The following is a 24,257-nucleotide window of genomic DNA, read 5'->3' as shown; positions in this document are numbered from 1 at the left end:
AAAAATAATAATAATAATAATAATAATAATAATAATCTCATGAGGTTGCCTTTTGCTACCTACCACTGGGGGAAACGGAGGCCCAAAAGTGTCATGTGAATTCTGATTCAAATCCCAAGTTCCTCTCATGTTTGCAGGCTGCTTTGGTGTAAGTGGAAACCTACCCAACATCAAGAATACAAGCCACCAAGTATAAAAAGTTAGGTGTGTCACTGGTGTGCCCTAAACTTCAATGTTCACATAGACCTCCTGGAGTCCCGCTGAAAGGCAGATCCGATTCGGGAGGCCTTGGGGAGTCAGCCTTTCTGACAAGACTCCCAGCTGTGCCAGTCCTGCAAAACTTCTTTGTCTTGTTGTCACTCAGTTGTCAATCAGATGAAGAGGAAGTGTGTTCTGAGGTTTCTTTTTTTTTTTTTTTAACTTTATCTTATATATGCCATCTCGTGTGTCCTGGGGTTTCTGCAGCTGGTTCACAATCAGAAATCCTCTCTCCTCTCCCTTAGCACCAGTGCAAATGACCATAAAGAGCAGAGATTCCTAGCCAAGGGGGAACATGGGTGTCTATGAATTCTCCAGAAGCACCTTCTCAGGTGTCATTTGGGTGAGCAATCAAGATACAAGTGGAAGGGAGGTAGCTCAGTAGCATAAGTGCCTGCCTAGCAAGTGCAAGGTTATCTTTAGTTCGACCCCCGATACAAAAAAAAAAGATTCTGGTTGATTGGAGAAGTGGCGATTGGAAGTTTGTTGTTAAAGGTCACTCCGGCAGCTGACCTCAGAGGTCTGGAATGATCAGTGCGAGGGAGTAGCCTGAGGCAGAAAGACAGACTCCGTGGGTGCCCTCAGCTGTAGTTGCCTACTAAATTGGTGTTGAGGTGCGGTCCATTCTGAGCATGCACCAGAGGGGGGTTTTGCCGCAAGCCATCAAGCTGCAAATGCTGAAGCCCTTTCTAGGTGGGGAAGGACAAGGTTAGCTTCCCCTACGTTCTGAACACATCTTCATGAGCCATCTTCATGAGCCAACGAGTACGTAGAGTGGCATCATAGGTTTCTGTTTAAATATGGTTACTATGTATTGACACACTAAATGATACACACAGAAATGGACTCACAGGGCATTGACACTTCAGGCAGCCATAGCCTTCTTGCACGGAGGGACGTAGGTGGCACTGCCCTCAGCGCTGCCTTTTGGGGACCATTTGAAATAGTGAAAGCACCACGAAAAATGGGAAATTTTTTGGAAAAATAGGCATCTACCAAATGGAGCACAAAAGGACGGTTTGCAGCGTAAGAGCTGAACCAAGGTCAAGCTCACTTTATTTAAATTCATCCAGAGTGCTATGTAGTGACTCAAACTTTTACAACTGTTCTTTCTAGAAATGGCTGTGAAATGCTGCAAGTATTGATTTCGGAGTTACAAATAGATTGGTGCAGGTGGGCGCATTTGCGAGTGTAGACAGGTAACAGATGAACGCACACAGACAGGCATCCCATTTTGAGTGGGGAGGGGCAGCCCAGCAACAGACAGGGAGCCCCAACCTCGGCCCAGTCCCTGCGCTCACCCACGTGACCCGTTCCGCTTGCTGCCTGGGTCTGACGGCTCCAGACAGCCTTCTCCGTCTCGCACCCAATAAGAAGTGAAAGCTGTTCGATTCGTGCCCTCACACTGCAACGGGCCTGCGTGCTGAGTCTTTTATTGCAGACTGATTTATAATCCCCAGGGAGATGTGGGGAGGGCAGTTGCGTAAAGGCAGTTTCTCTGGGCTAGGGAAGAATGGGGTGGTATAAATGAAAAATGCAGCGTGAAGTCAAAACTTTCAATCGTTGTGTGTAATTACAGACCGCAGTAAATCAATTGTACAAACGCAGTACCAACTTGAGCGTGTTCCAACACCCACAGGGTCAGGTTGTGACAGCTTAGAACTGGGGAAGACGATGTAGGTGAAGCGAGATCTGCAAGTGGGATGCACAGAGCCTCAGTAACGTACTTGCCTGGTGATTCAATCAGATGCAATCAAGAAGCCAGGAGGGCCTAAACCATCCAATTTCTCTTAATTAACAAGAACAAAAAAAAAAAAAAAAAATCAGCTAATTAGCAGTGTAAGCTCAAATGGTAGGGTTTTTTTTTTTTTTTTTTTTTTTTTTTTTGAGTGGTCATTTACATGTTATTGTTACATTTGACATTTAGATTGAATGCTTTAATGAAAACAAGAACCAATTCCCTAATCAGGAAATTGCCTGCCTAGCGCCTTGTTGGGAACCTCTCATTTTCCTCTTTTTGGAGGAGCTAAGTTAAGAATTAGTCAGGACTGTGTAATACGTTCCTAATTATTTATAACCCCTTCTTAATGCTAGAGAGAAAAGAAGAGGGTCGTTGTTTGATCAAGGTGAAGTTTAGTGTTTTCAGGCTCACAGAAGTCCTAGTTCTAGTCACCTGCTTGGCCACTGGGCCCAAAGTGGCAGCAGGACTTGGGCGTCACGATGATGCTGGGCCTTGCCTGATTGGCGCTGCCACCGCGTGAGTCACCTTCCCTCTTATGTGGAAGCCTTTAAGCTCCACAGGCGGCCAAGACTTTGCCTGTGGTTCATTTCCAGACAGGAGCTGGACGCAGCTTTAAATTGCTGGCTTCTTTCAAGCAATTGACCCACTTCTTCTCTTGATGAGCCTTGCCCGCGGTGACAAGGTATAAAAAGATACCCTGATGATTTGCTCGGTGACTTGGGCCATGGCCTTGGGACGGATGCACTGGGAGGGTCTTGACTGCTCCATCATAAAACCCCAGGCTATTTGCAGTTCCTAGCTTGGATTGCTTTGCCAGTCCCCACCCTCAGTAGCAGTCTGGGAGCTATTAAGCATGGGGTGGATGTTGTGTTCCTTAAATCTAAGAAGTGCTTCCCGAGCTGGGTGTGGTGGCACACACCCGGGATCCCAGCACCCTGGGAAGCGGAGAGGCTAGATCACCACCTCATGTTTGAGCCCAGCCTGGACGACTTAGTAGTTTACTGAAAGCCTGTCTCAAAATAGAAAATAAAACAAGGGTGGAAGAGGTGGCTCAGTGAGAAGGCCCTGGGTTTGTTCCTCAGTGCCACAGAGGAGAAGGGCCTCCTGGGTGGGTGTGCAAGCTGACGGAACACCAGCTGGAACTCCAGGGTCATCTTTGGAGAAAAGCATAAGTGAGAGGTTTTAGGTATCAGCTATCTGAATTGTTCTACTATTTCTCTTCCCTGAATACAGTGACTAGAGCATTTTTGACAGTTCCATTGGAAAACTTTAAAGGAAAAACCTGCTCAAATCTACTCCTGGCCACTCGCTGATCTCCACTGCTTTCTTGAAGTCATAGACAGAATGAATCAATGCCGCAGTTCTGACTCAATCCATCCTGGGACTTCCATGTGGGTAGAAATTCACGAACAGAGCTAAGGATTAAATGCACGTAGGTAGAGCTGTAGACAAGCAAAGAAACAGTGCAGAAGTTAACAGAATGTCCAGGAGCCTGAATTGGTGCAGCCATCTGCTTTAATGGTGTCGCCTTGCTTCCATTGTTGATGTCCCTGGTTTTGATAGAATGGAAAGAGAACATGGAAATTTTCTTTTTAGGACCACTTGATTTGAATCTAAACTTGTGAATGAGATTCTACTGATTTCTATAAAAAGTATATATTGGCTTGTCTCACCTATTTCATAAATCATGATGCTGTGAAGTCAAACAGCAGTTATCTAAAATAGATTTTCTCCTGGATGCCACCGAGTTTTGCCATTATAGAAACTGACAAAAGAGGACAAATGAAATGTACCCGAGATTAATGCAGTAATAAAAGTCTGCCAGAAACATTCTAATTTATTTCTTAAAAGCCCAGCGTTTAAGTGATACTGTGAAGGCAGGAACACACATCTTTCCTCTGCCCAAAGGCTGAGCCGTCTGAAGGTAATAAGAACTGACACCAGTGACAGGGAGTTGCGGCATTGCAAAGGCTTCTCAGGAACTGTCGCCACACCACGACATTTTCATTTTAATTACATGGGGAAAGAGATGTAGCCACATATACTTCCCAGCCTTGTTGGGATGGATGCTGTCTGTCTGTAGTTCTCTCATCTTTTAGAGTCCTGGTTTGGTTTGGTTCAGTTTGGTTCAGTTCAGTTCAGTTCGCATGGGAAAGTAAACACTTTCCCTCCACAGAAAGCGTGAGGCTTCCCCTTCAGGCCTTTCAGGGGCCCTGCAACCACCAGCCACATCTGGGCTTTGTAACATGTTCTCTCGTCTCCCCTAGAATGAGGTGGAGTCGAAGGCTGTGTAGGGGGATCATCCTCTGGAGTCCAGATGTTCTGAGCTCTGGTTTTGCAAACTTCTGAACGAGAGGCAGAGAGCAAGCATGCACAGTTGAGGCTTTTAACCTTCCAGACTGGCCTGTAATGTTTTCCTCATGCAATGATTGCACAGCATGTGACCTTTAACCTCAATAATTAATTCTCCCCTTTCTCCTTCTCGCCTCCCCCTACTCACACAAGTCTGTCTTTGACCGTCAACATGACTGGTGTTTTATAGATACATATTTTTTTGCATGACGTCACTGATAAAATACTCTGGTTTGTATTTTTCAAAATGTATTCTTCCGTTGCTATTAATCTGTTCTTCCCCCAAGGATGCCCACCACAGGGCCGCAGAGTGCTGCTGATAGCACCATAAAAACCCACCGAAGAAGAGGAATCCGGGGTCTAATGGCATTTCACCACTGATCCTTGCTTAAATATTGGCTTTCTTTTGTTTTTTACTTTTTTTTTTTTTTTTAAGTAAATGCCTAGAATTATTCATGCAAGTAATGCTACCAGCACTCTCTCCTTTGAGTTGAAAACTTCAGTAGTGGTTCTCAGTTGCTCAGGAGGAGCCAGTGTTCCCAGAAGAAATTCGCAGGATGGAACCTGATCATGCTTGACAAACAGGCCCGAACCTCAGGGATCCTGCACAAGCACTCCTCCTTGCTCCAGTTCCTTTGAAACAATAGTCTTTTTGCAGCTTCCCATGACTTGAGCTTTTTCCTCTTCCATTTGCCAAGTATCAAGCATGTCCTGCAGCAAAACTTAAGAATTATATTCTGTGAGCCCCTACGTTGGTGTTTCCAGCCAATGTTCTACAGATATTTCTAAATTTGGAAGCAAGTCTAGGAGTTATTATTAAAGTACACCATTTGTAACATCTAAGGTATCTTCCTACCCTGCTTTTATACAAGTAAGGGGACACATGGCATGTGTCACCCGAGTCACAGGGAACATGCCAGCACCTTCTCTTGCAGGAAAGAAGACTTAAGTTAATATTTTAAAAGAATGTAAAATGTGTGGTCTCATTCTTTGCAAGTTTCATGCCTTTTCAAACCCATCAATTAGAGTGACTTTTACAAATTTTTACTTGTGCCAGCTACTAGGTTGAATTCCATCACATGATCATCTGGAAGTTTAAAAATCTAACCATGCATTTTTTTTTCCCCATGAGAAAGGCAACATCTTGAGTTGAAAATGTAGACCAAACAAATGTTAAAGTTTCGAATTACCTCTATGGGGTTGTATGCATAGGAGGTGATGATGAAGCCATAAATTATTTGGCTTAGTGGAAGAAGGCCATATTAAGAATATCAGGCTAGGGCCATCCAGAGAGCTCAGGGATTAAAGTGCCTGCTTTGGCAAATGCAGAGACCAGGGTTTGATCCCCGGCTTGCCCTACAGGCCCTGCCCCCGGGGTGTGCTGAGCCACAACAGAGACAGGGTATGGTGGTGCATGCCTATAATCCCAATGCTTAGGAGGCTGGAAACAGGAGGATCACTATGAGTCCGATCTGTGTAATGAGACCCTGTAGACCTTGTAGTAAATACATAAAAAAGGAAGAAAAAAAAAAGAATATCAGGTTATTTCATCCCTTTACTCAAAAGGAAGTCAAATTTCTAACAGCTTCAGCAGCCCAGATCCTAGACTCAACAATAAAACATTAAACCTAAAGATGCGTGGGGACACAGAGGTAGCTCAGAGATGTCATGGCAGGCTTGGATTTGAGGAGGCAGCCTACAAAGGGAAGCCAAAGCCAGCACATACACTCTTGAGGCCGCCTGCGGCTTATAATAAAGAGCAGCGCCCATCTCTAGGGCACTAGGTTGATAGCACAGAGGGATCAGGTGAGTTTATAATTCATATTTAAACACTGGGATCCCCATTCAAACAGTAATCATACTTCAGCTCTGCTGATCAAAAACTGCCTGTGCATTTAGTGCAGATCTTAATGTATTCAAATTTATGTATCTATAGTTTATAATTTATCTCCTATGAATGTCAATATTGTCTACATACACATAAAATTCACTCATAACACAATATTTCTTCCAACTAACAAGGCGTGGTGTGCACATGGATTTGCAGGTCTTTGCCGCTACCCAGTGACTCATAGCTCACAGTTCAGAAATTACTGAATTAAACTTTCAAGAGGCTTCTGCATCTAAGGAGTGAAAAATCTACACGGATAGTAGTTTTTAAAGTGCAAGTTGTGTTCAGTCTGTCAATGTAAGGAGAGCACAGAAGTATGCAGTGACCTTTGAAAGATCTCATGGAAGTTAGTTCAGGGGTGGTGGGCAGATAGCTCAGTAGCACAGCTTGGTAAGTACAAGGTCCTGAGTTTGATTCCTGGTGCTGAAGAAAAGAAACTTGTGTGTCAGATTTGGTGAAAAAAGCAGACTGATGGCCTCCCTAAATCACTTTTACAATGACGTGTCATCTTTCACCTGCCAGTGAACCAGGGAGATGTTGGTCCAGCCTCCCAAACCTCCCTTTACCTACAAACTCTGGTATTTCTCATATTAGAAGGTAGTTCTACTTAATTTTCTTCAAAGAGCATTCTTTCCGAAAGTCTATCTAGACCTTATCTCAATAATTGAAAATCAAAGTATAGGCAGGGGAGATAGCTTGGCAGTCTACGTGCCTGCCTGGCAATGCGAGGACCCAGGTTTGATCTCTGGTACTGCATGCCATGCTGGTCCCAGAACCCCAGGCGCACTGTGCTGGCCCCAAACCAGGCGTGGTGGCACATGCCTGCAATCCCAGCTCTGGGGAGGCTAAGGCAGGAGGATCACTATGAATCCGAGCTTCATAGCAAGACCCTGTACCAAATAAATAAATAGATTTAAAAAAAAAATCAAAGCAACATTGGTCAGGGGAAATGAGAATGCAATCTGATTTTAGGTTTTTAAGAAAATACTTAAAAGAACAGATCTAGAGCCAGGTATCGTATTTTCCCTAAAAATGTATTGAAAGGGCTTTCATTAAACATACAGGGAGATGAAAAAGAAGAAATTATAAGGTTAGAAAGGTTGACTGCCCTGAGTAAAACCACGTTTATCACCCAATTGTAAGACCCTTTGTGTTTCTACCCCACTCACTGCTCAACTGCCACAGCAAGATTATTTCTGGCTGCTTTTTTCATATTTCAGTTAGACTTAATACTTATTGTGTACTTCTAGGTCACTTGAATTTATAAATGTTCCCAAAATGATGGTGTCCTAATGAGGTACTTAAGAAGACCTACATAGAGGGACTTGAATTTTCTCATAGAGATTTCTAAAAATATAAGCAATATTGAATGTGTACTATCTCCAATACTAAGAATTAGTTTCATTTGTTCAAAAAAAAGGCACAATTCTGTTCCCTGGGCCATGTACAGATGATTTGGGATATAACAAATCCATCCTGAAATAAGCCGTCCCTCCGACCATGCCATTGTAACAGCCACACATGCAGTATGAATCTGGGACCCTGGTTCTGCTGGCGCCTGCCAGTTTCTGATCTCCCTAATTCCGCAGCACTTGAATGTTACTGTGGGGCTGCTGATGTCTAACGGAGCCATGAGCTGTTGGCAACAACACGGCCATCAACAAGCTGGAGCATCCAAAAGCCCTTGGCCAGAATCACTCTGGGGCAGCAACCGCAGCTAAAAAGCTTCTCAGAAGTCTTTCAGCTGTTTCTTCCTCCTGGTGCATAGGGAATTCCTTTCCCCCACCACGTGTCCACACCACTTTCTATGTGTCACCACTTCAGATGAGTGTTTTTTCAACGACAATAGAAAAGGCAGCAGCAGGATGACCGTGGGCACGAGCACCCGACCTCTGTCTGGTCCCCTCATTAGCTGCACAACAGGGTGGCCCATTTTCTTGCAACTTCTTCCACCCAGGCCACTCATTGTTTCCTCTCCTGCTTGCTGTCTAAACAAATCACTCTCGAACAATAGCTGACACCAAAATCAGCTTCATGCTCACCACTCTCTGCACCCCAAGTGGCGCTGTTGGCAGGCACCTGTCACCTGCTGCAGCCTCCACCCATGAGGACAACCTGTGCCGGCCCGGGACTGTTTCTTTTTGGAGGAGTGCCACATCTGCCCAAGTGACTTGCCTTTAACCCAGGTGTGATGCTCACCCTGGCTCTAATTCTCACTGCCCCGAAGAAGCTCGGTGCCAGGAGTGCTGCTTGCTTGCTCTCAGAGTGGCTCAAGGAGACAGTCCTGAGTGTGGTGACAGCTGTAGGAACCAATAGGCTCCTACTCATGTAAAGCAGGTGGAGCCTTTGATAAAACATCATTGAGAAATGGCTGTGGCGCCTCAGGTACAATTAATTTTTTGTTGTTATTTTTAGAGAAAGAAGTCAAGTTCCTGCCCTATGACCTGTGACATCAGTTAAGCTCAGGAAAATGTTTTTTAAACAGTTCTACCTGGCACAGCTAGGTCCCTATGCACCAATCTCTGTAAACCCATTAATTTCTTTCTTTCTTCTTTTTTTTTTTTTTTGGGGGGGGGGAGGAAGGTCTACAGGGTGTTCAGGGTCTCACTACTAGATCAGACTCATTGTGATCTGCCAGTTTACAGCCTCCTAAGAGCTGGGATTACAGGGTTGCGCCACCACACCCAGTCTCAATTGCTATCTCAGCGCACCCCAGGAGCAAGGCTGGCACAGCAGGCTGGGGATCGAACCCCAGCCCCTGCACCTGCTTGCAGGTGCCTTAATCCAGTGAACTCTTTGGCCAGCCCTCAAGCCCATTAATTTCAATAAATATTTAGTTCCGCATCTCAATAGCCAGTGGCAGCCTCCCTAAGGACGCACTTCCATGGTGGCGGGAAAGGAGCGATTTTCAGAAAACCTTAGGTGGAAAGAAGAACATTGGCTTCATTCCATCGTGGCATCCAGCTGCTGCCTGTGCCTGATGTTCTTCTCAGCACCCAACGGTGAGGACCAGCCTAGCAGTCACCACCCGCGGCTGTCGGTACAGTTGGTACCCGCAACAGCTAGGACCGAGGCCTCCGCCCGCACAGAGCTGTGGACCCTCTTGGCAAAGCCATTTCTACAGTTTCGAGAGGCTGGAGGAGGGACCCCAGTTTCCACTCAGGGCACATCTGGCTAGCCCCACACAGCGCCCCCACCAGATCATCTGAAATGGTCGCAGAAGGGGCCAGGAAGCTGATACCCACTCTGAAATGCCCCCTGCTCAGCCCAGCCCCGAACAGGTCTGCCTGATTTTATACAAACACAGAGACAGTCATAAAACAGACTTTCTGAATGTCTGGCTTTTCTTCTTCTTGGCCACCCTCTTCATTTTATTTATTTGTGTGTGTGTGTGTGTGTGTGTGTGTGTGTGTGTGTGTGTGTGTGTGTTAAAGTACAGAGTCTGCAGGGTCTCACTGTGTAAGTCGGACTCGTTGTGATCCGGCTGTGTTCAGCCTCCCAAGCGCTGGCATTACAGACGTGCGCCCCCACGCCCAGTCTCAATCCCCTTCTCAGCACGCTCTGGGGGCAGGGCTGGCACAGCACGCCGGGGACTGAACCCCAGCCGCCGCATCTGCCTATCCCTCTTCATTTTTGCTGCTGCTGCTTTTTTTACTTATTTCTTTTTCTTTCTTTCCCTTTTTTTCCTTTGCTAATTCTGTTCCAAGCAGGTAGCCATGCATTTTCCAGGGAGACTATTAAAAAAGTTTCAGATAAGGGCCAACCAGATAGCTCAGCAGATTAAAGCATCTGCTTAGGCAGACGCAGGGTCAGGGGTTTGATCCCCAGCCTGCAGTGCCAGCCCCGCCCTGGGGCATGCTGAGACAGTGATTGAGATTGGGCATGGTGGTGTGCACCTATAACCCCAACACTTGGGAAGCTGAAAACAGGAGGATCTTTACAAGTCTGATCTATGTAGTGAGACCCTGTAGACCCTGTATTAAATACATTAAATTTTTTTTAAGTTTCTTCATCTATTTAATGAATAGTCAAGCTATTTGAGTTCATTAAAAAAAAAAAGCAGTATCCCCATTGCATATTTTAAAGGTAGATGATAATTCCTTGCCTTAGATAGAATTTACTCAAATGAAAAATTTCTGAGGTTACAACTACTAAACCCAGCAGCTCCCTTTTCTTTTCCTTTTTCGTTAGAGAAGTTTGCAGTACTTTGGATCTCTGGGCACTAACGCAGCCCCTCTGGCCACCTGGGGCTGGCCGGAAACAGTACCCACATGGGAGCCTGGTCACTATGCACTGACCATCAGCTGCCCTCACTCATGACAGCCTCAACACACACTTTCTGGCAATACCTCTTGACTCTGGTCTTCCTGTTTTAAAAGAGGGCACAGTGATCAGCCCCTCAAGTCTTTCTGAGGGTGCTGGCCCAGAAGAAATGCAGGTTTTATGAAAAGCCAGGGCCTTTTGCATTGGGATATCTGGTCTACCTACTGAAAAACAGGTCAATGCCAGCAAAGAAGTACTAATCCGAAATTGAGAAAGCAAATGTGTCCCTGAAAGGGATAGAACCTGAGATGGAATTTAATGGCTTCCCTGAAAAATGTTTTAAAATGCATGTGGCTCAATTCCATGTTAGCACAGCAGCAGTCAAAATAAACTGGACCTGTCAGGAACTGGCACTGAGAGAATGTTATGAATAGACTTATTTTGTGAAGTTGTCACTTTACACACCCAGAAAAACCAATCAAGGGTAACTTTGGCTCCCTTGGTGTTGATGTCAGTTAAATACCTCCTTTGAATGCCTTCAATTCAATTTGGCTAGTTGTGTGAGTTTTGTTGCTATTTCCTAGTTTTCTGGGAAAGAAATTAAAGACCTGGGCGGCACAGATGTTGCCCACTGTGCGGAAGGGCCGAACATGCTGGTAAAACCCATCCCTGGCAGGCCGAGAGCCCGCAGGCTTCTGAATGAAAGCCTTGTTACCTGGAAGTGTTTGCAGTGTACAGCTTGGCGAGAGCCTGGGAGGCCAAGCCGAAGAATCAGCCCTTTTACCCAGAGCTGTCACTGTCCTGCGCCCAAGGTCATATAAGTACCGAGGCCCTCACTAAGCTGACGCCACCCCTCAGAGCTAAGTGTTCCCTGACCCCTGATTAGAAGCACCAATTCACCTCTTCCTAGCTCAGCTCTGCCTGTGTCCTGAATGGTGACCAGCCTCCCATGTTTCAGGAAGTTCTCCCTAACACCACCAATCATGACAGGGTTTGTGCTTAAAAAAAATAATAATAATAATGTCCAGCACCTTCTCTTCACTTTGGGCAGATGGCCACTTGGCCAGAGGCATGCGGACTCTGACTGCAAGGTTAGAACTAAAGCCAGATGCGCACCATACACCGGCTAAGCCAGGTGCACACATGGCTGTGCCAGGTGCATACCATAGACCAGCCAAGCCAGGTGTGCGGGTCTCCTGGGAGCAACCTGGCCCACTGAGAGGTCGACACAACATCCTCTTTACCCCCCAGAGGGAAGGTCCCTGCCAGGCCTGTGTCCCACCTGCTGTGCCCATGGGCAGAGTCATGAGGCAGTTAGGGTACCTCGGGTGCAAAGCTATTGTGGTTTCTGCGTCCTAGGCTCAAGGGGGGGGAATAACCTATTTCATTTTATTTTTTTTTTCCAGTTCTCTCAGGCCAGGCACACCACAGCCCTTTGAAACGATCTGTGTCCCTTACCCCACCCATGAATGTGCCAAACCAGCCTCTAGGACATGGATGGATGTCTCATGAGGACTTACGAGCTAGAGGACCCCAGTGCCTCCCCTCCGATCATGCCCCCCTGTCTCCACAAAGCAGTGTAGCCTCTTCAGGAAGTGGTGGGAGTGAACACTTAGAAGATCAGACCACTGCTCGTAACACATTCCAAGAAGAAGGTAGTGGTATGAAAGGTGAGTGATGACTGAGGGACCACGACGTCCCTCCCTTTGTCAGCGAGAGAGAGAGCCCAGGCCTGTGGCTGCCAACTGCCCTGCTAGCCTGGCCCTCCAGGAAAAGGCCTGGAACCCCTTCCAGCAGACCACTGGCTAGCAGGGACGGCTCATCCCTCCGTAAGCCTGTGGAGCCGCTCCGGCTCCTGCCCTGCTGCAGTGGCTGGGTATTTGTCACTAACTAAAAAACACAAACCACTGATCTGATTTTTCTTTTCCTTTCTAAATGTCTCAGCGTAGAATTCCTTTCTCCCCTTTTCCTTGCTATCCAAAGAAACCTCTCCGCCCTTTTCCCTGCCTGGCCCGTGAAAACTCACCGAAAAGGACTGACAGTATTCTAAGCCTGACTGTAGATTTGCATGTAGGTGAGAAAGGCCTTAGTGCGGCCTAAACAAGGGTCCCTGGAAATCTCCTGTCTTCTGAAGACTCTTATCAGGAGAGAGAGATTTCCGAATCACCTGTGGTAGGCAGACTCATAGGCTCGAAGGGGCGGTCTGTGTATTTTTAGACTCCAGCTGTTCAAGAGCTACAGGTCCTTAGGGAGAGGTGCTCATCAGAGGCAGATGATAGCAATGGGCAGTAAGGGACAGGAGCCAGGCCGGCTCCGGGCCGCCAGGGCCGAGGGGACACTCTGCTAGAGAGACTCAGCCTGGGGTGTGCTGCCCTAGTCGTCTTCCCCTTGCACACTGATGGCCATCAACATGGGAGACTGCACCAGCGCCCCCCACCTGGCGCCACAGGCTGAAAACCACAGCCCTTTGACCTGGGTCCGTCCCACATACCAGCCTCCCATTCATAGTGGTCTCTGTGTTGAGATCCTGAGGAAGGGCATGTGACGGGACATTTTCCTCTAACACAAATGGGTCTTCACAGGTGCATATCGGGCAGCAACGGCCATGGGTCACGCAGGCACGGAGGAGACGCCTGTCCTCTTCCTCCTTCACTGTTTCCAGGGGACTGCACCTCCACTGTGGAGAAAGAGCAGAACCCATTCCTGGTTTGGTGCTATGAGGTTTCCAGCAGTGGAGCCCCAGGTCCCAGACTACAGGGAAGGCTCGGCCAGCCGTGCTTTTGGTAGGCCTGGCTTGGCATCTGTCACTGAGGGAACTTCCGACCAGCTTCTTTGCAGGTTGGGACCCCAGTGGCCTGTGTCTGAGACAGCACAGGAGGGGTTCAAACTGTGCCTGTGAGAAGAGCCCCTGGCCTCCGGCCTGGGTCCTGAGGCAAGGCCCTTTACCCTGGGGCAGAGCCCTCCCAAGAAGAAAGCTGATCCCCAGTCTGACGTCTGGATATTTGCTTTCTTTCCTTCCTTTCCCTTTATTTTCTTTCTTTTCATTGTTTTGATTAATTTTGTTTGAGGCCCTCGGTCTACCTCTCACTTGCTCCAAAAAGAGGTAGAGATCTATTTGTTGTGAGCAGGCAAGAAATGTTTGAGGTAATAAATGGATAAAAATATTTCTTAAGAGACGTGAATGAGAGTAACCCAATGGAAGCCCAATGAAAGAGTAACCCAATGTGCCACAGTTCAAGGTATAGCCCATAAATACTTGTATTTGATTCCTTTCTTAGAATTAGTAAGAATTGTCTCCTCCGAGTTCATTTAATCAAATATGACAGACAAAAATGGCACATCTAACATTTTCTATATGATAGCCTTACAGGTTTTGGTCAAAAAATGGGCTATTTGGTGCCCAGACAAAAATATGTATTCCTACCTTTTTTGACCTATTGAAATTTCCGTCTCCCAAAGAATTGCATAGGAATTCAAAGTGAGTTAAGTGGCCAAAAAAAAAAGTATTTGACGGAACGTGGATGGTGACAGGTTCTACTTGTTGAGAAAGTGTGTTTGCAGCTCAGGCGGCAAGCTAGGAAGCGGAAAGGTCCCTGCCCAGAAACATTAGCAGCCCAGAGTGTCACAGCCCATGTGTACTACACCTTTGTGCCCCTTCCCCGACCAGCTGTGACGCGTCCTCCACCAAGGACTCTTGTTCATCCTCGTCAACATGGTGCCCTAGAAGCATGTCTTTCACACGCCCTCCCAAGAGCTTGCCATTTGATTGCCTTGTCTCAGAGAAGTTGCTAGTTTTTATTTCCAAATTAATTCACCCTTTTGTAAAGAAAGGAACTATGAAAATCAAGTGAAGAGCTTCTAAAAAATAGAGCCAGGCCTTCTTCTTGGACCTACACCCTTTGCTTGTGACCCAGGATCTCAGAGGGCAGTAGGGTCCACTCTGTCCTGGATGTCATCCTTGAACTGCCCAGGTAGATGAACGGGGAGTCTGTGGTACAGTTTGGATGAATCCACAAATCTCCAGGAAAGATATTTGCCCAGACATTACACCTGGGGGAAAGAACAGAAAGTCACCATCGGTGAGCTTCGTTCAGTGTGTGAATTCGTCTTTCTAGCCAACAGGTAGGCATAGCTTGCCGAAATAGCACCTTCAGGCTTTCCTGCCTTTTCACCTAGACCAACTAGCCAAGCTTGGCTACAGTCGCCCACTAGGAATGGACCTCTTGGGTCAAGAATATGGAATAAACTCTTCTTGCTCTTTATTATTCACATGCATTGATCTAGCCCTCTTCTTTTTTCTTGAGGTCAGCCTAGTCTGCCACTAAGTTCTTCCCCAGGTAGACCAGCTCCCACCCTCAAAAGAATAATAGCATCTGCCTACCTTGCTGTGTTTTTCCTTTGACAGTAAAAGCCCACCGTGATGGTTTAAGTTGGCTCCAAGTTCAGACTGACTGTCCCTTCCATCTGAAGCAGGCTCAGGAAGCATCTCAAACTAAGGGAAAAATGGAGTGGACCAATCAATGTAAAACTAACTCAAGAAGAGTGGAGAGTGAGCTGGAATATGAGGAAAGTTTCCTCCCAGCCCCATTCCCTGTGGAGGCTACTGGCTGTACATGTTTGGGTTGATGATGGTGATTGTGGTTTTTAAATTGGATTGTTCTTGTTTTTTCCAAAACGTTCACTGTGACTTATCTCTCCCTGGGATAAGTAGGGAGAGCTGAAACTCAGTTATGATGCCTTTCGCTTGCAGAGGCAGCACGTAGGTGGAATATGCACTCTCTGTTCCTATTTCATCCTTGGGGGGAGGGTTGGGCTGCCCTGTTTCCCCAGAAGGCAGAGAAGGTCTGGAAGTGGAGAAAGCCTACTTGTCCCTCACGTCAACATCTCATCCTCCGTGATGCAGAAAGTCAGGGCTGTTGATGAATGATGTGGCTGAGAGAAGGGAGGGTTCAGGCCTTTGCCTTGGTCCTCAGTCAGGTTAGTGAAGTTTTTGAACACCTGTAGAGAGGCTTGGACAAGCAGACTCTGGGTGACTCCTTTTAGAGCAGCAAGCAGGTACCTAATGCAGGGCACTGCTGCAGAGCTGTGCTGTCTTCAAGACCTGCCCTGGGTCAGGGTAGACAGCAAAAAGGGTCCTGATTCAAAAGGAGGGGATGCAGGGAAAGTTCCTAGTGAAAGCATCTGCGAGCTTGGTTAGCACGAAGGAGCGATGCTCAGCACAGAGGAGCAGCCCTGTGGAAGTAGAGAGAGGAGAGAGTTTGGCCGAGGAGGGTCCTGTCTGTCCTTTATCTTACAACAATTGAAAGACATCGTGCAGCAGAATCACTCTGATTTGTGTACTAGAGAAAGAGCCCAGGTGGAAGACAGGCCCAGGTGAGCAGAACAGTGGATTCTGGGTGTGGGGCCAGCAGAAAGGTGGAGAATTTTTCAGTAATTGGGAAGGAAAATGAAGTTAGGACCCAGACAAGCAGCAGTGGCGATGGACACGGAAGTGTGGTGACAGGCGCTGCAGGGGAACTTACTGAATGGAGCCAGTGATGGTGTAGTCAAGAATGCTACCCATGGGCCGGCGAGATAGCTCAGTGGACTAAGCACCTGCTTAGGCAAGTGCAGGGACTGGACTCTGATCCCTGGCACCACATGCTACGCTAGCCCCATCCCCGGGCTTGCTCAACCTGCCACCAAGAGCAGGCATGGTAGCACATGCCTGTAATCCCAGCGCTGGGGAGGCTGAAACAGGAGGACCACTACAAGTCCGAGCTGCATAGTGAGACCCTGTACCAAATACAGGAAAAGAAAGGCTGCCCAGGTTTCTGCCTGAGACATCAGGTGACCCTTGATGGCACCTTACATCAAAGGATCATGGGAGAGAAGCAGATGATGGGAGAACCAAGGGCACGGTGAACGTGGGGAGATGTAGATCATTCTAGGGGAAGTGTGTAAGCCCCCCAGTAGTCCCTGTAGGGCCACCCACTCCTCCTGGGTAGTTGTCTGTGTACAGGAGAGGGCTTGGAGCTGGGTTCTCTTCTCCTCACTGTTATGAAGCAACATCAGCTAGGCGAACTTACAGCACACGGTATCAGTCAGCGCAGAAATAGAGCAGGGACCAAGATGGATGTTTTGTTTGCATAGGGACATGATAAATAGACAAGAAGGAATTCTTGGCTCCTACAGCCTTGCCAGACACATAAGTTAAGAATGGCGGTGGCCAGGGACTGCGTGTGTGTGGTTTGCCATTCCTAAGGATTCTTTCTTAGGAACTTGGGGAAACTTGCTCCATAGCAGAGAAAATAAATCATCTACGCTGAAATAGCCAGGGTGACATTCGGAGGTGTTTCTTGAAAGGTAAACCTTTAATCCCCAGGCTCTCTTGGAATAAGACTAGAAAATTATTGAGAGGTGAGATCCTTTTTAAGAAAAGGAAGCGTGTCAGAGCCCTTTGGAGGAGAGGCGGTGCCTACGGCATCTCTCAGGGTCATAAAGAGCTGCATGATAGAATGGGAGTGACACCACTCCGGGAGTGTCCAGGACACTTTTCAGCATGGCTGTCATCGAAACTAGTCATTACTTTCTGAATGTTGACTTCCCAGGTACTGTCTGGAATTCATTTTACCTGAACACATCTGTCCCATTTTCTGTATTCCCGAGTGCCAACGGGTGATCTGAATGGATGGGTCCTCACTGTTCACAGGGGGTCGTGATCCTGGATGTCTTTGAAAAGTGCATCCCTAGGTTTCCTCAGGGTCCTAAGGGTCTGGGGTTTTTGTCACGTCCACTGCTTGCCAAGAACAGAGGTTTTTAGGAAGGTACTGGGGTGCCAAGAGCAGCTTCCGGCGCCACGCACAACACTGTTCTGTGATGCAGAGCAGCTTATAGAGGAACTCGTGGGCATCATGGTGAGTGGGACAATACAGAGACAGTTGCTCCCTGTGCTTGCGTTTTATGCCTCAGCATGAACATTTCCCCCAAACTCCCCCAGCTCTGTGCCTTCCAAGACCCATCCAGGTCCCCTTGAGCATGGAGCCCCTCCTGGCTGTGTCTCGGGGTCAAAAGTATGCTGGGGAGAATCCACGCAAAGGGAACCAGGGCCCAGGCTTCCTCCGGAAGCCAGGACAACATTAGGCTGCTCATTTGCTCTGAAACAAAGGCAAGCTTCGGCCACTGCTGTGGCGTGGCTAAACTCCTGCCCTTCAGTCCCATCCTACTCGTCACTGAGGAGCTGGCCGCTGGCTGTCTTGCTCTGTCCTCAAAAGGCCTCTCCAAGAGGGAGGCAGCCTTTGCAGTCAGCCTGGCTCTCTGTGAAGGGAAGCTGCCCTCCCACCCGCAGGTACCTGGAGCGCCACCCATGCACCTTCTGGGGGAAGCTGGGTGAGCGTTCCTCTCCTGCGGCTGTACTCTTTCTTTGTGGTACCAGGGATCAAACTCAGGCCCTTGCTCTAGATGCCATTGCCTGCTTTCAGCCCATGCCCTCATTCTCTCCCTCTTCTCCCTCTCCCACCTGGGACTTGGGTGCCACATGGCTTGTTGAGCTGATATTTGCAGCCATTCCTGCAGTAGGCATTAACAGAAGGAAGCCCAGGGTCTCACTGGAACCCAGCCCCTGTGCAAGCCCTACACACACCACAGCCCCTCTCTGTGCCCCACATGGCCAGACTCCAAAAGGGACACAGAAATTGGCATGAGTTAAAACATGACCCCCGTGGCAAAAGCCAGCAGGCAAATATGGAACATAAGATAAGTACAGTGCTATTATAAAAAATGGATGTAAGCTGATAAGCCAGGGTGGACTGCAGTAAGACCTTGAAGGCGCTTCATGAGGGCTGTGGACCAGGGAACCATTGTAATGCACACGGGTAGAGTGGTGCTGTCATCCCAGGCCCTCATACCTATTAACCTTCTTTCCTACCCTGCCCCGAGGGCCTGCCTCCCCTTGGACATGCCCTATGGTACTCCTCCTGCTCACCTTCCAGCACTTTCTCACCCCCCACAAGATGCCGCCCGCTGTCCTCACTGAACACCTCACGTCTTGGTCCCTCCGCCTGCATGTCCCTCCCTCCAGCCTTCACCATTGCCCAAAGCACCTGCTCTGCCCCAATGTTCTCCACTCCGTGCTTTGTTCCCACCGCTCCTGCTTCCCGGTCTTGCCAGCGGACTCCAAGCTGCTGCTACTCCAGGTTACAGGAAGCTGTCCCTTGCTGCCCGTGGCAACCCCAAGTACTCATGCTTCTCTGCTTCTCGGGAGCGCTGAGTAGACTCGGCCCCTGTGCCGCAGCCGCTGTCCCTTAGGAGTGCGTGAGCCTTCTGGATGGAAAGCTCCTTGCTGGCAAGAACACGTCTTCATCAAGCCTGGCTTCCACAGGAGGTGCCCTGGCGCCCCACAAGGAGCTCAGCCTGGCTATTGCCAAGTGGCTTTGTCTTTCTCTCACCCCAGGAGAGTGACTTTCAACTCTAGGACCTCCACTGGTGCCCTGCGGTGTCTGCCGGAGGGAGCCCTGAAGGGCTGTGCGCCTTCATTACCTCCCAGCCTCAGCCAACCACAGCTCACAGATGGGCGAGGGGTCTGAGGTTGCAGTGGTGCTAAGAGCACCCAGCAGGGCGCCAGATGGGCCCTGGGGAGCGTTGTCGGTCTTTCAGAGATCATCCCAGAGGTCGTCCCCGCCCACATCTCACAGAACCTAGCCTTTCGAGTCCCTGGAATTCCTGGCTGAGGCTTGAAGTAGTTGTGGCTCCAGCTGTTCCTTTTTGTTCCCTCTTGGAGTGTTGCTCTCGTCTCTGACAGGGAAGGTGCCTACCCACCAAGCAGGGCAGCAAGTTTGGCGGGCTCCACTCTTCAGAGCTGGGATTTCCTTGCCTGTGTCCGTCAGTTCCAGATGCCAGGGCGAGGGGCAGAGCCAGACACTGAGATGCTTGCTGTCCTGCACCTGCACTAGGGAGCAGGGGAGCTCACCTCTCCCAGGAGAGTGAGCAGGAGTCCATGTTGAGGAAGGCCTAACGCACCCTGGCATGGGGTTGGGCGGAGTCTTTCCCAGGAAACCCACTCCCGGGACCTGTGTTTTGATGAAACTAGTGAGCCAGGCTCTTCCATGCCTCTCAGAAGAGGGACTCTGTCAGAACAGTCACACAGGAGAGACCTTGGCTTGCCACCATGGGAACTGCCCCTCACCCTTCTTTTTTTATTTTCTATCAGATGGAAATGTCTTTGTTTCTTAGAGGTATATTTTCATTTATTCAGGTCTTTGCAATTTTAACTTCAGTATTCTCGCCTTAGATGTGCAGCTCATTGTTCTGGGCACAGGACTCCCTCTTGTGCCATGATTTTGTGGCTGAGCTCGAGGGTACTCGGTGACAGTCCGGTCCATGGGCTGGTCTTTGCTCTTCCATGAGCAGAGGCGTCGCGTGCTTTGCAGGCGTGGCACCGGGCTTCCTGGACTTCTCTGAATCCCAGCGGTTGCATATTGTCTGAGCAGTGACCTGGGATGCAGCTAGCTCCCGTGAAATTAGGTGACGGAGCGGTGATGCTCGCTTGGCCTGAAAGCTGGAGCTGGCGCCGTCTTCCAACAGAAGCACACTCAGGCAGAGAGGAAAGGCTGGTAGGAAAAGCTCTAGGCTGTGTGTCACGGGAGGGCAAGTACCAGCCTCGGAGTGGCTGTGCCTCAGGCTCCTGATCCAACTGTATCTAAGTTGCCCACAGGTAAGGGAATGATGGCCCCTCTGGGACTCCCTTTGGTCACAGTAGATTAAAAGGCTTCCGAGCACAAAATGAAGTGATTTCTAGCCTGACATAACTGAACCTGTTCTTAAAATGCCATCAAATGTCTAACTCAAATTGGGTAGCAATCCTTCCCCACAATTTGGCCTTCATGAAAGAACCCCAGCAGGCCCACAGCCCCTCCTGTGTCATGGTATCGCTGGAGCTCTTCCTACTACGTTCCCTAGTCCGAGAGGCACAGCCTGATTCCAGAGTTGGTTAGGTGTCTTCCCTCATTGCCAAGGACCTACACTCAACAATGAAAAATCAGAAGGCTCTTGCCTGCTTTCCAGTGTGTGTGGTTCATTGATGCCTCAGAATAAAACACTTAGCAATCAGTAATGTGGATTCTCACAATCAACACGGTTGGTAAGAGATAATACTTCACAGAAAGCATGCACGACACTTCCAAGGCTCTGCAGCTTTGTCCTGTTGAGTCCTCGTTTTATGAAAATTGATACAATGTAGAAGAGAAGCTGGGACTCGGCAGACAGGGGTTCTAGACTGCATTCCACTGCCTAATTGTCCTGTGATTCGGGTTTAATGATACTGTTGCCATCTCTAAAAGAGGCCAGAAGTACACAGAATGATTCTGGGAACTTTTCAAAGATCTTACAGCTTTGAAAGTGACTTAAAAGTTATGCACAGGCTTCGTTTTGTTTGTACACAGCAAGGTAATAATTCTGTGGATTTTCAGATTCAGTTCCTCTTCCTTAACTCTGGTTTCTTGGGATTTATTTCATATGTGCTTTAGAATTCCTAGTATCATTTGGCTTGGCCAATCTTTGGACCTTTCAAGTTGTAGTATACTTTTGGTTGACTTCCAAGCAAAAAATCAAAATGCCATCCACATCCTGTAGCTTGGAGGAACAGTCAGACGCCCATGAAAGAGCCAGTGCTGGGATCCAGGGTGCCCTACACCCACTGGGGCCTAGGGAGGCCCAAGTCCGGTCACTCCACTCGTGGGTGCCCCTGTTGCCTGAGGTCTGCATCGTTGCGCCTGTCATTCGGAGATGTACCGATCGGGCCCAGTCAACATCTAAGTCAGTCCTTGCCAAGTCAGTGAGGAAGTGATACCACCAAACCTGTCATGGCCACGAGCCCCTCTGAGCTTCTTGGAAAACCTGCGGGTGACACTTGCCCAGTAAACTATGCAGAATTCCAGGGAACCTATGGACCGAGTTAACAACCCCTGGTCTGAAGTAGAATGAAAAAGCCCACCCGTGGGGAGCTCAGGGTCAGCCCAAGATTTGTCATCAGGTATTGAAGTGAAATACTAATGAATTTTTCTTCTCTTCTTCCTACCATCGCCTTTTGTTCCTCGCTGTCTCTCCTCTTCCTGCCTCTCTCTTCGCATACCTTTGGTCCCTGCCTCTTGTTCCCGTCATGCCTCTTCTTCCCCATCTCTTGCGCCTTTTGCGCCCCAGATGTTCCGGCCTGGCTGAAGAGCCTGCGTCTGCACAAGTACGCTGCGCTGTTCTCGCAGATGACCTACGAGGAGATGATGGCCCTCACCGAGTGCCAGCTGGAGGCTCAGGTACGTGCAGGCCCCATGCCAGCTGCACCCACCTTGTTCTGGGGACTGGCAGGAGCGGGGTGTAGCCGAGGTGGCTGAGGCTGAGCTCCTGCCCACGGGTGCAATAGGAGACGAGGCCACACAGGTGACTGTAGGGAAGAGGCTTGGGGAAGCAAGTGCTTGGACGAGACCAAATCTAAGCAAGTTCAGGCTGCTGCGGGGTCTGTGGATTCTCCTGGAAGAATTGGTGTTGGGCCAACACCCCCGAAGGTCAGGGTCTCCAGCTTGCTACTCCCCAGAACTTGCCTAAGTGTGGACAGCTCCGTTGTCCTCTGTCCAGTCTGGTCATTTACCAGTTAACTTCTAACCAGACTGGTCCTGGAGGCCCTGGGCCAGGCCCCAGACATGCCTTAGTGCTTTTTCCACTTTACATCCAGCCCAACCTTAGTCAAAAGATTGGAATAAATTAGAATATTGGTTTTCTTCTAGCCACCTTGCATACAGCATACAGCCATGATTAAGAATGAGATTTCTGGGGTAACCCGCTCAGGTCCCTCTTCTGTCCCTCTCTCGGACAGAAGCTTTCTTTCCCCCAATAAATATTCTGCTCTAAAAAAATAAAAAATAAAAAAAAATGAGATTTTCCCACATCTCAGACTTCATTCCCTCCTGCATGCCCTTAAAGGACAAAGTCCCTCCTCCCTCCTAAGGCTCAAGCATGATGTCAAAGGCCAGGTCTGCCACGCCCTAAACTTTGTCTCCTGCCACGCTGAGCTCGGTACCCTGAGCTGACCAACATCCCCTTCGTCCTTGTTTAAAGTGCTATTTGCATGCTTCAGGTTGACCTCAGTTTCCTTTGAGCAGTGATTTTTAAAGAACTGGTGGTTGAAAGGGGCTAAGAATATTCCCCTGCAGGAAGGGAAGTGTGTACCTTTGGGGTAGGGCTGGTCCGGAGGCCTGCTCTGCTCAGAGCTCCAGCTCTCCCTGCTGCTTCCGTAGCCTCGACTGACCTCAGCACCCTGGCTGAGTACCAGTGCCGAGGGCGAGACAGAGCCCAGACTCATGCACATTCTCTGCGAATGAAGGCGCCGGTTCCGACTTCCTAAGGTTTCCCCCATTGCTTTTTGCATCTCGGCCACTGCTTGAGATCTCAGGGATGGATGAGAACCATTTTTAAGAGGGTGTTTGTGTTTGGGTTGGAGTTAAAGGGAAAAAAAATCTAAGTCATCAGTTGTTCAACTTGAGAAGAAACAAGGAATCCAGTGGGCAAAGCCAGGGGCTGGCACCAACCTCCCAGAGTAGTTTAATTCATTTGAGTCCAAAGTTGGGGTGAAATGGAAATACACCACAGAATTGCAGAGAGTGGACTCATTCACTGCTTGACACTTAATTATTCTAATTAAGGGAAATGCTGCTGCTGTTCTCATCCTTCTCCCCACTTAAAAAAATCTCTGGGATGGTTGCAAGAGTTTCCCAGAAGTTTTTATCAGAGGGCTGATCAGAAAAAGGACCCTCTACTAGGGGACCTTTAGTGTCCACAGTGAACTAGGGTCTCCTGGCATCCTGAGGCTCACGGTTAAGGAGGTACAATCTACAACTCTCGCCTGTGACCCGTAGCACTGACCTGAACTGATGAGTGAATGAATTAGGGGCTGAATTAGGGGCTGAATTAGGGGCTGAATTAGGGGTCATTTTCTATTCTGGTTTTCCTCCTACAAACAAAAGAGGGCTGTTAAACTAAGAGAGCTCACCTGCCTTATGACACCTACATAGCCTTGGCTAGGCTTCCTATTTCCTGAAGATGCATAAAAAGGTTTGAGGGGAACCAAGAGGGGCTTCAATGATGGAGGTGAAAGGAGAGGTGCCTGTGACCCCAAATTCTCTTTGAAGAGACTGAAGAAAGTTCATGCTCAGTAAAATAGCTGGCTCTTCTGTCGCTCACTGTCCCAAAAGTCACACGCAAAAGACCCAGGCAAAGCTTTAGCCAGATGGAGTAAGAATTTAGCAAGAAGAGGTTTGTGGCGGTAAGAGATCGATGCTTGCAGACCGCCAGCCTGCAGAGCACCAAGGACACGCCAAGTCCTGGTAGCTGCTGAAAGACTGAGCTGGCTCTTACAGGGAAATTTGTGGGCCGGGGAGAGAGCGCAGTAGAATGAGCGCTTGCCTGGCAAGTGCAGGGTCCTGAGTTCAATCCCCGGTACCGCCAAAAAAAAAAAAAAAAAAAGAGGAAATTTGTGAACAGAACTCATGTTTAATTACAGAATGTTACCAAAGGAGCAAGACACAAAATCGTCATCAGTATTCAGAAGCTCAAAGAAAGACAGAACCTCCTGAAATCCCTGGAAAGGGTAAGTTATCAGTGGGCGAGGGAACATTCGTACCTTCATAAGGAGAAAGTGGGCCAAGGAAAATTGCCAGTGGAGAGCGTCTTTAGCCATGGCTTCCTTCAGAAACTGAAAGTGATTTTTTTTTTTTTTTTTTTTTTTTT

The 24,257-nt window shown here is 48.5% G+C and overlaps 1 protein-coding gene across 3 annotated transcripts in view; it reads left to right on the top strand.

Annotated features, from left to right (window-relative positions):
* The window catches only part of Samd4a (sterile alpha motif domain containing 4A), a 221,918-nt gene that overhangs the window by 158,108 nt on the left and 39,553 nt on the right, over window positions 1–24,257 (top strand). For 2 of the 3 annotated variants that reach the window (XM_004638734.2, XM_023723711.1), the window contains exons 3-5: window positions 11,912–12,175; window positions 21,681–21,790; window positions 24,031–24,117. In XM_004638734.2, coding sequence (XP_004638791.1) covers window positions 11,912–12,175; window positions 21,681–21,790; window positions 24,031–24,117 — 461 coding nt within the window. The remainder of the gene's footprint in view (window positions 1–11,911; window positions 12,176–21,680; window positions 21,791–24,030; window positions 24,118–24,257) is intronic. The other variant, XM_004638735.3, reaches the window with a different exon arrangement.

This window comes from Octodon degus, unplaced genomic scaffold (assembly GCF_000260255.1).
Source record: "Octodon degus isolate 3935 unplaced genomic scaffold, OctDeg1.0 scaffold00102, whole genome shotgun sequence".
Taxonomy (NCBI): Eukaryota; Metazoa; Chordata; class Mammalia; order Rodentia; family Octodontidae; genus Octodon; species Octodon degus.
Note: the sequence above shows the minus strand (reverse complement) of the source record. Positions and strands in the feature narration are given on the sequence as shown.